General features: G+C 38.9%; 1 protein-coding gene across 4 annotated transcripts in view; it reads left to right on the forward strand.

The window, feature by feature from the left end:
• MAP3K13 (mitogen-activated protein kinase kinase kinase 13) overlaps positions 1 to 13,144 on the forward strand; it is a 202,246-nt gene that overhangs the window by 141,964 nt on the left and 47,138 nt on the right. For all 4 annotated transcript variants that reach the window (XM_054483563.2, XM_063662490.1, XM_054483564.2 and 1 more), the window contains 2 exons: positions 1,334 to 1,893; positions 10,283 to 10,466. In XM_054483563.2, the coding sequence (XP_054339538.1) occupies positions 1,419 to 1,893; positions 10,283 to 10,466 (659 nt within the window). In that variant the 5' untranslated portion in view covers positions 1,334 to 1,418. The remainder of the gene's footprint in view (positions 1 to 1,333; positions 1,894 to 10,282; positions 10,467 to 13,144) is intronic.

Raw genomic sequence — 13,144 nt, forward strand, 5'->3', positions numbered from 1 at the left:
CGTGCCTGTAATCCCAGCTACTCAGGAGGCTGTGGCAGGAGAATTGCTTGAACCTGGGAGGCGGAGGTTGCAGCAAGCCGAGATCACACCACTGTACTCCAGGCTAGGTGACGGAGCGAGACTCTGTCTCAAAAAAAAGAAAAAAAAAAAAGAACATACTTTGAATAAATTTAAGATTGACTATGCGTGATCTGGCCAATCTAGAACAAATCTTCACTTTTAAAGGTTAGATGGCCGCAAGAAATGGTGCTAATGGACAGATCAGAAGCAAAGAACAAGTTTAAAGAGTTAGGGCTTAGTTGTGTTACCCCAGATTGGGTGCAGTACAATAAAAACAAATTTTATATCTTAGAAACTTGTCTTGTCACAGACACATGACATTTATCTCCGTGACTTAATGAATGCCTTATAAAGTGACACAGTGCCCAGTGGATAAGACACGAAAGCAAAGAGAAAAGATGAGTAGCAACTTATAACACAGGATGTAGTTTGTAATAAAGATGTGTATATCAGAACAACTAAATTTCCCTTGTAGAAAAGGAAACAATTTTTTCTGATTAAAAAGGCCAGGCGCGGTGGCTTACGCCTGTAATCCCAACACTTTGGGAGGCTGAGGGGGTTGGATCACCTGAGGTGAGGAGTTGGAGACCAGCCTGACCAACATGTAGAAACCCTGTCTCTACTAAAAATACAAAAATTAGCCAGGTGTGATGATGCATGCCTATAATCCAGCTACTTAGGAGGCTGAGGCAGGAGAATCACTTCAACCTGGGAAACGGAGGTTGCAGTGAGCCGAGATCGCGCCATTGCACTCCAGCCTGGGCAACAAGAGTGAAACTCCATCTCAAAAAAAAAAAAAAAGATAATAGATATTAATACAGAATGCTTAGAATACCTTGAAAATCACAACAATATAAACCTCTCCCAAATCTAACCACCTAAAATTAACTATTGTTAATTTCTTGGATTTTTTCCTTCTTTTTTCTTGTATGTATGTCCTTTTAAATAAATTTTTAAGTTACACATGTACCCTAAAACTTAAAGTATAATAATAATAAAAAATAAAAAATAAATAAATAAATAAATTTCTAAGTTAATGTTGTATATATTGTTCTAACCTGTTTTTAATATTAATGTGTAATGGATATTTTGTCATGTTCATAAATACTCTTCCACAGCATAATTTTTCATTGCTGCACTCATTTCCATCACATGGACTAACCCACAGGTTAACCAATCCCCATTGTTTCAGTTTTTTTTAATGCAAACAGAAGTATCGTAGTGTGCATACTAAAGAAAGGATGATCTCATATCTCCCTCCTGTTTTTCTCAGGTTTTGGAGCCCTCTCTTAAGTCAGAACTCTGTCCCAAAAATCTTCTGAGTGTCATCTCAGGACCTTGGTTATACTCATGGCACGATGGCCAACTTTCAGGAGCACCTGAGCTGCTCCTCTTCTCCACACTTACCCTTCAGTGAAAGCAAAACCTTCAATGGACTACAAGATGAGCTCACAGCTATGGGGAACCACCCTTCTCCCAAGCTCCTTGAGGACCAGCAGGAAAAGGGGATGGTACGAACAGAGCTAATCGAGAGTGTGCACAGCCCCGTCACCACAACAGTGTTGACAAGCGTAAGTGAGGATTCCAGGGACCAGTTTGAGAACAGCGTTCTTCAGCTAAGGGAACACGATGAATCAGAGATGGCGGTGTCTCAGGGGAACAGCAACACGGTGGACGGAGAGAGCACGAGTGGAACTGAAGACATAAAGATTCAGTTCAGCAGGTCAGGCAGTGGCAGTGGTGGGTTTCTTGAAGGACTATTTGGATGCTTAAGGCCTGTATGGAATATCATTGGGAAGGCATATTCCACTGATTACAAATTGCAGCAGCAAGGTAAGCTAGAGTATGGACTTGGAAGATATTTCTTGTGTAAACACACCATCACCACCACCATCACCACCATTAGCTGGATAACCTGGGACCTTTGAGCAAATTAAAGAACTAGTGACAGATGAATACCTCATTTCAGTTTCCAGTAGACCGGCTGAAGGGAAGAGATTCACATTTGGTGGGTCTTTTTTGGTCGTAGCCCATCTTTTGTGGTCATCCAGTCTAGTGGCGTCCAAAGTACAGTACATATAAAACAATCCATGGGATTATAAGAAGAAAATATTAGAGATCCTGTTTATCTCATCATTTAAAATTTCTATTTTCATACATTTTCAGATATATTTCATATTTTAATATAGCTGTACAGATATATAATACATAAAGAAATCATGCAGTGGCTACATATTTAAAATTTTTTGCCAGGTGCAGTGGCTCACACCTGTAATCTCAGCACTTTGAGAAGCTGAGGCAGGAGGATCGCTTGAGCCCAGGAGTTTGAGGCTACAGTGAGCTATGATGGTGCCACTGCACTTCAGCCTGGGTAACAGAGTGAGACTGTTTCTCTGAAATAATTAATTAATGGATAAATAAAAATAAATTTTAAAAAGTTTACTGATAACTTATACAATCAAAAAAATCTGATGGCTGCTGGACCAATTTAAAACCAGACAGAAGCCACATGGTAATGCCCCTGAAGATTGTAGGACTTAGATTATAGTAAAACTTAGATTATAGTAAAAAGGAGTTATTTTCTCACAATAAAGGCATAGAAAGCTTACATTCTGAGGAAATGACAAAATATCTAACCAGTCTTGAGAAGTGTTATTATTTCTAGATCCCACAGCTTTTAAAAAAAGGAAGTTTTATTGGGCATTGTGGCTCACGCCTGTAATCACAGCACTTTGGGAGGCTGAGGGGAGCGGATCACCTGAGGTCAAGAGTTCAAGACCAGCCTGGCCAACATGGTGAAACCCCATCTCTATTAAAAATACAAAAATTAGCCAGGCATGGTGGCGTGCACCTGTAGTCCCAGCTACTTGGGAGGCTGAGGCACAAGAATTGCTTAAAACCAGCAGAGGTTGCAGTGAGCCAAGATTGTGCCACTGCATTCCAGCCTGGGTGATAGAGTGAAACTCTGCCTCAAAAAAAAAAAAAAAAAAAAAATTAAGTTTTTAACTCCCATCATTGTGTAACAATATATTCACATATTCTAATTCAAATATTAATATTATACTTTTGAAGCCCTGGTGTTCTTTATAACCTCATTTTTTAAAACTTTTATTTTAGGTTCAGGGGTATGTGCACAGGTTTGTTGTATAGGTAAACTTGTGTCATGGGGATTTACTGTACAGATTATTTCATCACTCAGTATCCAATAGTTATTTTATCTGATCCTCTTTCTTTCCCCACCCTCCACCCTCACGTAGGCCCCAGCGTCTGTCATTCCCCTCTTTGTGTCTATGTTTTCTCATCATTTAGCTCCTGCTTGTAAGTGAGAACATGTGGTATTTGGTTTTCTGTTCTTGCATTAGCTTGCTAAGGGCAATGGCCTCTGGCTCCATCCATGTCCTTGCAAAGGACATGATCTTGTATAACCTCATTAATATTCTTCAAAGTAACTTTTTTTCTGATAACAAAAGTAATATATGTATGAAATTTGGAAAATACAAGTAAGTTCCAAAATAATTTTAAAATAATCTATGATCCTCCATCTCCTGAGAATAACCATTAATGTTTTCATTATATATTAGGTTAGTCTATTTGTGTATGTGTGTGTATACTTTTAAAAATTGAGTTATACTGTATTAATCCGTGTTCACACTGCTATAAAGAACTACCTGAGACTGGGTAATTTATGAAGAAAAGAGGTTTAATGGACCCACAGTTCGCCAGGCTTAACAGGAAGCATGGCTAGGAAACCTCAGGAAACTTAGGATCATGGCAGAAGGCGAAGGGGAAGCAAGAAGGTCTTACCATGGCAGAGCAGGAGACAGAGAAGGGGGAAGTGCCACACATTTTCAGACAACCAGATCTCGTGAGAACTCACTCACCATCACAAGAACAGCAAGGGGGAGATCCGCCCCGTGATCCAATCACCTCCCACAGGACCCCTCCCCTGACTCGTGGGAATTACAATTAGAGATGAGATTTGGGTGGGGACACAGAGCCAAACCATATCACATATTGTTTTGTAATATTTTTTCACTTCATATTGTGAACATTTTCCATGTCTTAAGTATAATTCTTCAGCATCATTTTTAATGGCCACATAATATTAAATGATGTGAATGTGCCAATATTTTTAAGCAATCCCCTATTGCTCAACATTAATTTGTTTACCTTTTTAGTTATTATAAGCCATACTGCAATGACCATTTGTCTACTCCTTTACTTTTGCATATATCTTTGATTAGTCCTTAGGATAAATTCCTAGGAGAGGAATAGTTGAGTTCAAAAGATGTGTTGTTTTAAGACTTTTGATACGTATCTTTGTGGCCTTATGTAAATGATTAAATTTTTATGAGTTCTCTCATGAAGAAATTCTGGAAAGGGAAAATATGGACCAAAAATGAGATTCTATTTATTTTATAACTGAATTTTAGACTCTGGGACTCTCCCCTGAAAGTCTGTTCATCTCTTTTAGTCAAGACTGTTGACAGCTTTTCCACAATAGCCAGCAGACTTCAGTTACCATTATCTACTTTTCTCATGCATTTTATTTCCCCTGTTTCTGCAATACATTCCTTAAACCAAATACCAACTCCTCCCTCTATACCTGTTTTCCATAAGTATATTAGGATTTACTGGTATATCTATCACTTCCAGGTCCTTTTCAGGATTTGTCAACCATATCATCTATTCTTGCTCCATGCAGAAATTCTTCGTCAGTCCCTGGTTTTATGTATGTGTATCTCTCTCTCTCTTTCATACATACTCCGACATGCTACACATTCTGCTTTCATTTTCCCTCCACCCCCTGGCCCCCGTGATTTCAAGGTTTTAAAGGAAATTAGTTGCTTCTTGCTAACAGCATTATTATGTTTTACATTGGAAATAAATATAAGCAGGAAAATAAAATAAAGAAGAAAATAAAAATCACCTGCCTTTCCACAATCCAGAGATAACCATTTCTAATTTTTTTTCTTTTTTTTTTTTTGAGATAGAGTCTTGCTCTGTCGCCCAGGCTGGAGTGCAATGGCGTGATCTTGGCTCACTGCGACCTCTGTCTTCTGGGTTCAAGCAATTCTCCTGCCTCAGCCTCCCAAGTAGCTGGGATTACAGGCACGTGCCACCACGCCTGGCTAATTTTTGTATTTTTAGTAGAGACAGGGATTCACCATGTTGGCCAGGCTGGTCTTGAACTCCTGACCTCAGGTGATCCGCCTGCCTTGGCCTCCCAAAGTGCTGGGATTACAGGCGTGAGCCACTGTGCCCGGCCCTAATTTGTTATTTTTTAAAAGTTCCCTATTCTTTGGCTGGACACAAAACTTACTGATAGCTGCATATGTGATCTACTACATTTGGTTTTTAGGGTCTCTGCTTGTCCAGTCTTAGACTTACTTTTGGTGATAATTTGAAGATCTCAGGATCCAAGTGCATCATTGAGGTTCAGACTCAGAATGAGGGGCGATACACCCATCCCATATGTTTGTCAAAAGGAGGTTTTAAAATTTTTTGTTATTATTCTGCAAACTAGTATTTAATTTGTGTTCCAATGGATTATGTGACTTTCAAAAAGGTTTATTTCAGAAATAAATAAGAAACAGGCCTGGTCAGCTTAAGATGCTGACACAGGCACAGCAGGTGCCTAGCCTTTCAGCAGATTGCAGGATATCCTACTGAGGGCTGGTGTTGCTGTGCACCATGAAAGAGTTTCGCTAGCCAGAAACTAGCAAATTTCCTTGTCAGGTCTGGGATCAGGGAGCTAATCTTCAATCCTGCATTGCAGTCAACCAAAGGATAGCACATGTCTCAGGCGTGTCCCTACATTTGGTACATATGAGGAAATGTCACTGGATTTTTAAAAAATTTTAATGATGTCCTCATCTCCCTCTGAGTATGTTGATACCCCAAGTAAGATAGCATGCAATTTAAATCTTTTATTGCCAAAAAGTTTCCAGTCTCAAAGCAAGTACTGTCATGGCCACGTCTGAATAAACAAAGGAGAACTGTTGCCTTAAAGTGGGTGGACATGTGTCTTTTTCTCAGTCCTAAGGATTCTGGTGGATATTGGAATTAAGATCGTAGTCATTGGGAAGATAAAAGAGAAGATAAACGCTGGGGAAGAGTATCAATGGGACAGACATAAAAGCAACGAAAAGTTTGGGACTAACCCTAGAGAGAGTGTAGTCAGTTCTTCATTATTATGAGATTAGTTATCTCGCTCATCAATTATCTAGGCCCTTAATTTTGTGCATCCTTATCACCAATTTCCTTTTTTCTGCCATTTTCCCATTTCTGAGCTCTCTGCTCATTATTGACAGGGACTTTGAGACTGGTCAAAGAGTGCTAAATTCATATCAATCGATTTTACTTCTGATAATTAGTTTCGGTAAAAAGATGGATGGAAACATTGTTGAAGCATTACTTTCTTTGTTTTACAATCTGTGTTCTTTTATTACCAGTGCTATCCGCTTTATTTTTCTATGGATAATCAAGACTTGTCTGAACATAGTTGAGTAGCACAGGCATGAGGTAGAGGAGAATTTTATTTTTTATTGCAATACCTGGAATACTTTGTATTTGAGTGCCAAATGTATTTGTATTTTAGTAATTAATCTTTTTATCATCTTATAAAAATAGTAGTAGATATTATTTCTAAAAAATATAGTGAGTTACAATGTAAGGATCCTAAAGCAATATGAAAAGAAAGGACTTTTTAACAAATTATTTGGGAATCATTAAATAGCAATGTGGAAAAAAATAATTTATATCTGTCCTCATACCATACACCAAAATAAGTTTCAGATGAATATAAAGATTAATTTTTTTAAAATGAACTATAGATAACTTTTAGAAGATAAACTAGGCAGTGGAAGAAATTACAAAGGAAATAATAGACAACGATATAGAATAATTTGTTCAAAAATAATAAAATTAAAAGAAAAAGGCTTATAAAAAATATTCTCATTTGTATCAAAGAAATATAGAAGGAGTTTCTTCAAGTTTATGTGAACTATGGAAGGCTAATAGATAAATGAACAAAGGGGTTTTGACAATTCATACAAAGCAGATTGTGAGTATTAAACAAATGTGATCACCGGCAGTTAAACTAGTGCAAAGTTATAAAACACTAAATTAAAATAGAACAAAAAAATAATTGATAACACTTACTGCCAACATGTTCATACATTGCTATTGTGAGCAAAAACTATCAAAATCCTTTTGGATAGAATTTGGAATGTATGTATTCCTGGAGCCAGGAAACTGTCCTCTTTAACCAAGGAATTGAATCTGGGGATATACTTATGCAGAACAGGTAAGAAGGTACAGAACAACTATTAGAACTTATAATAAAAATAGGAACTACATGAAGGATACATGATATGTGAAAAGGTAGAAAAAATTAGACATCACCTGCCATTTTTACATAGCTGTAAACATGAACAAAAACTAGGAGGGAAGGTGGCAAGTGGGTGTGGGATGAGCTTTCACATAAAATCTGTGTTTTTCTGACTTTTCTGATCTTTATCTAATGTTTCCAATGTTTAACAGTAACTAAAGATTGAGTAAATAGGGTAAAAGAGACACCCAAACAGTCTAATTTTAGTAGTCATTCTATTAAAAATTAGGGTAATTTGGGCTTGTGTAAAGCTGTTCAAAGACGTACTGCTCAGTTATGTTCTTGCCCCAGAGTCCAGTAATAATACTTTATTCAGCCCCCAGAATGGCCAAAATGACACTGGGTTTTTTTTTTATTTTTGTTTTTGTTTGTTTGTTTGTTGTTGTTGTTTTGAGACAGAGTCTCGCTCTGTCACCCAGGCTGGAGTGCAGTGGCGCAATCTTGGCTCACTGAAACCTCTGCCTCCTGGGTTCAAGCAATTCTCCTGCCTCAGCCTCCTGAGTAGCTGGGATTACAGGCCTGCACCACCATGCCTGGCTATTTTTTTTTTTTTTTTTTGTATTTTTAATAGAGACAGGGTTTCACCATATTGGCCAGGCTGGTCTCGAGCTCCTGACCTCATGATCCACCCTGCCTCGGCCTCCCAAAGTGCTGGGATTACAGGCGTGAGCCACCACGCCTGGCCAATGACACTGTTTTTAATTTGTCACTGGACCCCTAATGAGGAAAATTATCTTACAATATGCCATCAATATCTGTGTACCACGTGTGCTGCATGTATGAGCCCATGGAGGTGAAAGTGAGATTTCATGAGCCACTTATTAATACTTGTCCTCTATAGAAACCCTAAAGATAGTTAAAATAGCCAACGCTATCACTTGCTGTTTCCTCCCAAATCTCACTTGGTATCATGTGTTCCTTGGGTGATTTTAAATTTTTCAGCTATTTGTATTTGAGAGAGATTTGCTTTTATCTAGCATTTATTCAATTTCAGTAGAGCAGAAACCTTTAATACTGCTCATATCAGGAGAATGGGATGAAGGCCCACGGCATAAACCACCCTCATTTTATATATTTTTTGCTCTACGTAGTTATATTTTGAAGGTTAGGTTTTAGCAATTGTAATGAGAAAACATTTTATTGAGAATCTACAGAATTTCTTTTCTCTTAAGGTAGAGAAAATTAGAGAAGAGGGAAGTGTAGCTCATTTCTAGAGGCAGATAAACTCTTTCCACTCTTGTTTCATCAATGCAGTGGACGGTGAGTTGATTTGCTTTCAAGACCAGAGTATCTTTGAAGCTAACTCAACACTACTTTGTTCCATGTTCTGCAAACACTGGCTTTTGAGTGATCTGAGGAGAATCTCTCATGACCTTTCACACTGTCATCATTTTTCTCACTCCAAGGGACTCTTAGCTCTTTGATATTTGTTTCTTACCTGTGATAATACCCTGGTAAGAAGGGGGAAAGGAGAAGCCTCAATGGATTACATTCTTTTTAAAAAAAGTTTCATGAGATTAAAGCACATATTGATCGAATTTTTGAAGTGCTTTATTTAAAATAGCATTTTATTCATTATAAAAGTGATATAGGCTTATGGTAAAAATAATTTTTAAGACAGAAAACAATAAAGAAATGTAATATGAAGCACTAATAATGCCACCACTTAGAAATGACCCTTCTTAAATTTCTGGTGCAAAAAAATATTCAAACTCTAAGGAAAAAGAAACTTGAAAATACTACAGCTATATGAGTAAGCATATCATGACTAATGACTAATGGCCCTCTCAATTACTTATGAGAGGCAATGTCACATAGGAGAGAAAGCACTCTTCCTAAAATTGGCCAATCCTGGGATTCTAGGCCCAGTTCTACCACTTATCAGTTATATGATTTTAGGAGAATTTACTTAACCACCCTATGCCTTAGTTTTTTTCATCTTTAAGTAACTATAATAAGGCCATACCTGTAGGGTTGTTGTAAGGATTGAACATATGATATATGTAAAGTACTATGCTAGTGTATGGTATATAGTAAGCACTCAATAAAAGGTAAATATTAATGTAAGTAGCATGCATAATGAAGTTCTTAGGAGAGTATCATTAAAAATTCATTAGCGGCCCGGCACAGTGGCTCACACCTGTAATCCCAGCACTTTGGGAGGCCAAGGCTGGTGGATCACCTGAGGTCAGGAGTTCGAGACCAGCCTGACCAACATGGTGAAACCCTGTCTCTACTGAAAAATACAACAATTAGCCAGGCATGGTGGCTGGTGCCTGTAATCCCAGCTACCTGGGTGGCTGAGGCAGGAGAATCTCTTGAACCCCAGAGGCGAAGGTTGCAGTGAGCTGAGATCGTGCCATTGCACTCCAGCCTGGGTGACAGAGCAAGATTCTGTCTCAAAAAAAAAAAATCATTAGCAAAGATTCACTGAGCATCTGCACTAGAAATTAAAAGAGGAATAAAATAACACCAATAGTGGGTGATGGGGTAGGGATAGTTGCATAGAGACAGATGGGTAAATTGACTGACATGCAAGCTTAAGGTGAGAAGGTAGGACTGCAGGAGTGGTAGGATATGTTTTATTTGGAGGAAGGTATATTGGAGGCTTCTGCTCTGCTTTATTTCAGTGGTTAAAAATTGATACAAACTAACGTTTATGAATATTTGATCTATAGTTCCAAGGTACATAGGAAGGTTCTATCTTTTGGCGGGAGACAGAGGGTAAGGGTCATCCTGGGTGACGATGAAGTTGGTACCTTCAGAATGGCCTTGTAGAGTGGTCCCTTCTGAGATCTCTTCAAGCTTATTTCTTGCTTGTGTGCCTAGATACTTGGGAAGTGCCATTTGAGGAGATCTCAGAGCTGCAGTGGCTGGGTAGTGGAGCCCAAGGAGCGGTCTTCTTGGGCAAGTTCCGGGCGGAAGAGGTGGCCATCAAGAAAGTGAGAGAACAGAATGAGACGGATATCAAGCATTTGAGGAAATTGAAGCACCCTAACATCATCGCATTCAAGTAGGTCAAGGCTTTTTTTTTTAAGAAGTAGACCTATTTTCTTTCCCCTAATATATACACACAAGTTTCTGCCTTGAGAGATATTTCAAAAGCATTCTCTAGATTTAGTGCTGTGCTAGGTGCTTTGGGAGGGTATCAAGAAACTATTAAATTGGAGTTGTGTCCTCAGGCACCTTATAATCCAGTGGTTCATTTTGCCGAAGTATGTGCAAAGTACATGGAAGTACGTGGAAAGGGCATGCACGTGGGGCAGGAAGGGAAAATGTGGGTTCCTGCCAAGCAGTCAGATCTGCTGCATCAACCTCATTTATCAATGGGATGACAGAGGTTACTTCAGTATCACCTGAACAGCCTAAGATTCACTTAAGAAAACAAAACAAAGTTGGCCGGGCGCGGTGGCTCATGTCTGTAATCTCAGCACTTTGGGAGGCCAAGGCAGGCAGATCACTTGAGCCCAGGAGTTTGAGACCAGCCTGGACAACATAGTGGGACCCTGTCTGTAAAATTTTTTTTTTTTTTTAATTAGCTGAATGTGGTAGCACAGGCCTGTAGTCCTAGCTACTTAAGAGGATGAGGCAGGGGGATTGCTTGAACCCAGGAGGTTGAGGCTGCGTTGAGCCATGTTCATGCTACTTTCCTCCAGCCTAGGTGACAGAGTAAGACCCTGAAAAAAAAAAGGAAAGAAAGAAAGAAAAAGAAAGAGACAAAGGTAACATCTGAAGTGATCAAAGAACAATCAATCCTTGTGTAGTAGATACACATTTCGTGTTAGGTTCTGTTAGCATCCCTTCTTAAACATTAACTTGTAATAGCAGGTACCTTTAGAGTATAGCCTCTGGTTTTCCTAGATCCCCTTCCAAGCAATGTCAAACATTCAGCTTTCTTAACCTAATGATTGTTGAGTTATTGATAGTAAGTCACATGTTATATTCATTTCACAAAGTGATTGTTTTCAAGAGTCTGTGAACATATCTTTCTAGCCTAGATGATTCTTTTCATAATATTGACTGGGATCCTTAACAGAAGGAGAAGAGTCAAAGTTTAAAGGGTGGAAGTGCTGAGCTCTAAACAGATACGATCTCTTCTGCCTGAACCTTTCCCTTGAGTTCTCTCCCTCGCTAGCCTTTTAATGTTGCCCTAGGCTTAAACAAATAAATGGTAAGTGGCTTTAGAGGAAAGAAGGTGAAGAACAGGACAAATATCTTTAGGTAGGATGAAAGTTTAGAAACTGGAGCTTCGTGATATATTTGATATGTATTTTGCATTCCTGGAAAACAGTATGACCAATGAGGCGACAGCTAAAAGAGGTATAACTTACAAATCCCCCTCCTAAACTAGGAGGAACTTCTCCCAGCCTCAGAATGGATCCTTCCTTGATAAAACTCTGATTATAAAGCTAAAAATGTCATGTGATAAGTCTTAATTGGGATCACATCCACAAAGTAAGGAAGGTAAATCTTGGGTACAGGTTTTGTAGAATGGGTTTAAATGAGTACTGAAGTTGAGTTTTGATTCCCAAACAAGACCCCTTATGGAAAGGGAAAGACGTGTGAAAAAAAGAGAAGCATTCAACCAGGACACTAAGAGACAGAAAGAAGTACTTGGATTCATTTCCTTGGGGAAGGGACATTCATGCAGAGGGCATGGGAGAAAGCCTCAATTGCTGCAGTGAATTCTATCCTTGGTTGACCTAGTAGGGTCAGGAGGATGTGTGACTAAAATGAAATGCTGCAGAGACCAATTATCATCTTTCCAAAGAGGATAAATTTCAAAAGACAATGGGGAGATTATTTCAAGCAGACAGACAAACAGAGACCCTCTTCTTTCTTTCCTTCATTTTACTTCACTGAGACCATCATCACTTCCAGTATGCTACATCCTCCTAAATGGAAGGAAGGGTCAAAAGCTTTTAAACTTAGATCACTAGGACGCTGGGTTTGAGACACAGAATGTTCCGTAGATGAGTATGGCCTTTGGGCCTCTTGAAGTGAATTAGGCTGTGTGTTGCAGGTAAGAGCGCTTTCCAGCAGGGTACCCTAGGTCACTGAAAGTAGAAATGTGTCCTAATAGGATGGTGTTGTGAGAAGCTTTATTTTTACTTCCTTTCTTTTGCTTCTTTCTCTTTCTTCCTGTCTTTTTCCCACCTCACCCTTCTGACTCTCCTACCTGCACATGCAGTTTTCGGCATTGCCCTGCTAGTGCCCAACTCTTTAGGCTGAAGATACTTGACTAGTATTTACCTCTACATGGAAAACAATAGTGAGACTGTGCTCCTGGCCCATTACACCATGCTCTCGGGCATTGTGCAGTGTTATGTTTGCAGCCATCTGTGCCATGTGTTGCTTGGCCAATGAATCCCATTCAGGACCGTCTGGCAGATACACGAGCGAATGATTAGATTTTAGTACATCTCTCTGGATACTGATTTCTGTGCTTACAGCTTCTTTTGAAGTTAATAAAAACCACATACAGAAGGGGAAGTACAAGATAAGAATGCTATATTCTTTTTGCATCCAATTTTTTTGTTAATCTTTTAAGAAAACTCAACCTGACTGTTCCTAATGGAATTCAGTGCCAAGGGGAAGAAAAGGTAGCAATTAGAAGTGATTATAGAGCTGTTATTTATAGCTACTAAGAAACCTTGTCATAGTACAGGGCTGATGGAATGATTGCTCCTT

Source organism: Pongo pygmaeus, chromosome 2 (assembly GCF_028885625.2).
Source record: "Pongo pygmaeus isolate AG05252 chromosome 2, NHGRI_mPonPyg2-v2.0_pri, whole genome shotgun sequence".
NCBI classification, from domain to species: Eukaryota; Metazoa; Chordata; class Mammalia; order Primates; family Hominidae; genus Pongo; species Pongo pygmaeus.